A 2,500-nucleotide genomic window follows, 5' to 3' on the forward strand; every position below is an offset into this window, starting at 1 on the left:
TGGTCGTTCAGCCTGTCTGCTGATGATGCAGAGCCAGAGATTGGCTGAGGTAAAGAGAGCTCCAGATGTACTCCATGGCCTGCTGGATTAATGCAGTGTGTCAGCACGTGTCATCGTAGACGCTGAATCGGCCAGTCCAAAAGGCATAACACCCAACTCAAAAAGACTCCACCTGTCATGTTCTATTTTAGCGCTACGTTTTATACAATTACCTCACCCTCGCTGAAAGGTTTGAGGTGCTCCAGATTGTATCTGATTTGGAAAAGGATTCGGACCCACAGATTTGATTCAGATGTCAGATCAGTACCTTATGCATTCCTGAGTCAGTTTGGATGATGGCTGTAGGGTTGCGCTCTTACATGTGCATCTCATTTGGGCCCGTCAGAACAACCGTCTGAGGAAGCACGCCTTCGAGCTGAAGATGAACGAGGTCACCTACTTCGTGCTGGCGGCCGAGAGCGAGCAGGACATGGAGGAGTGGATCGGCACGCTCAACCGCATCCTGCAGATCAGCCCGCCGGACGCGCCCGTCCTCGACCGCAAGAGCGTGGACCTGACCGACACGCGCCAGGGTGAGTACCGACCGCCGGGGGCAAACCGGAAGAAAGGAGTTAAAAGATGGGAGACAGACCAATCAGGGCAACTGAAGGAGTTAAAAGATGGGAGACAGACCAATCAGGGCAACTAAAGGAGTTAAAAGATGTTAGACTGATCAATCAGGGCAACTAAAGGAGTTAAAAGATGGAAGACAGACCAATCAGGGCAACTGAAGGAGTTAAAAGATGTTAGACAGATTAATCAGGGCAACTGAAGGAGTTATAAGATGTTAGACAGATCAATCAGGGCAACTGAAGGCAAAGCTTGTGGATGGCTCAGTATATTATGCAGATTATTATGCATTGTTGTGATGTAGCTATAGGGCAGAAGCAGACAGGACAACCAGATCTAACCAGCTGGGCCCGTTGAGGGGAAGCAGACAGGACAACCAGATCTAACCAGCTGGGCCCACTGAGGGGAAGCAGACAGGACAACCCGTCGTAACCAGCTGGGCCCACTGAGGGGAAGGATGGAGGAGGCATCACTAGAGAGAGGGCCTGTATTTAATTAGTTAGTCTATTGCCTGTACTAAATGACACTATGAGGATTGATTTAATATGGATTTAATATGCCAGGGGCAGATATTTCAATAGTCAGACCACTGTACTCACTTAGGTGTGTGTCAGGACACAAGGGTACATGGGACGTGAGTTGATACATTATTATTAATAATGTTATTGCACTAAGATGTCCTGGTAAAGATGTAATGCTTTATTTTAGAGTGGTGTCTCAAATAGAAACGTTCATCAGGGCACAAACTCATGTACTGTGTGGATCATAGTGCCAGATACGTCCGTGAGGACTATCCAGTCTGTATAAGACTCAGTGAGGACTATCCAGTCTGTATAAGAGTCAGTGTGGACTATCCAGCCTGTTTAAGCACAAACCTCAGTGAAGACTACCCAGTCTGTATAAGACTCAGTGAGGACTATCCAGTCTGTATAAGACTCAGTGAGGACCATCCAGTCTGTATAAGACTCAGTGAGGACTACCCAGTCTGTATAAGACTCAGTGAGGACTATCCAGTCTGTTTAAGACTCAGTGAGGACTACCCAGGCTGTTTAAGCACAAACCTCAGTGAAGACTACCTAGCCTGTATAAGACTCAGTGAGGACTACCCAGTCTGTATAAGACTCAGTGAGGACTACCCAGCCTGTTTAAGACTCAGTGAGGACTACCCAGCCTGTTTAAGACTCAGTGAGGACTATCCAGCCTGTTTAAGACTCAGTGAGGACCACCCAGCCTGTTTAAGACTCAGTGAGGACTATCCAGCCTGTTTAAGACTCAGTGAGGACCACCCAGCCTGTTTAAGACTCAGTGAGGACTATCCAGCCTGTTTAAGACTCAGTGAGGACCACCCAGCCTGTTTAAGACTTAGTGAGGACTATCCAGTCTGTTTAAGACTCAGTGAGGACTATCCAGCCTGTTTAAGACTCTGTGAGGACTACCCAGGCTGTATGACTAAAGACTACCCAGTCTGTTTAAGCACAAACCTCAGTGAGGACTATCCAGTCTGTTTCAGTACCAAGCTCAGTGAGGACTACCCAGGCTGTATAGGACTCAGTGAAGACTACCCAGCCTGTTTAAGACTAAAGACTACCCAGGCTGTTTAAGAGTCAGTGACGACTATCCAGTCTGTTTCAGTACCAAGCTCAGTGCTGTATCTAATTAGTGCGCCTCACACACACACAAACACACACACACACACACACAGACAGTGTGTGTGTGTGTGTGTGTGTGTGAGCTGGGTGAGCGTAGGGCAGATCCCTGTGTGTGTGTGTGTGTGTGTGTGTGTGTGTGTGTGTGTGTGTGTGTTAGCTGGGTGAGCTTAGGGCAGATCCCTGTGTCAACAGCACAGAGCCACACAAGCTAGGGGATTAGCGGCGGGCGCGTGTGTTTTTGC

General features: G+C 48.2%; 1 protein-coding gene across 10 annotated transcripts in view; it reads left to right on the plus strand.

The window, feature by feature from the left end:
• dock10 (dedicator of cytokinesis 10) overlaps positions 1–2,500 on the plus strand; it is a 145,427-nt gene that overhangs the window by 85,546 nt on the left and 57,381 nt on the right. For all 10 annotated transcript variants that reach the window (XM_031573988.2, XM_031573985.2, XM_031573989.2 and 7 more), the window contains exon 8: positions 386–572. In XM_031573988.2, coding sequence (XP_031429848.1) covers positions 386–572 — 187 coding nt within the window. The remainder of the gene's footprint in view (positions 1–385; positions 573–2,500) is intronic.

The sequence above is a fragment of the Clupea harengus genome, chromosome 9 (assembly GCF_900700415.2).
Source record: "Clupea harengus chromosome 9, Ch_v2.0.2, whole genome shotgun sequence".
NCBI classification, from domain to species: Eukaryota; Metazoa; Chordata; class Actinopteri; order Clupeiformes; family Clupeidae; genus Clupea; species Clupea harengus.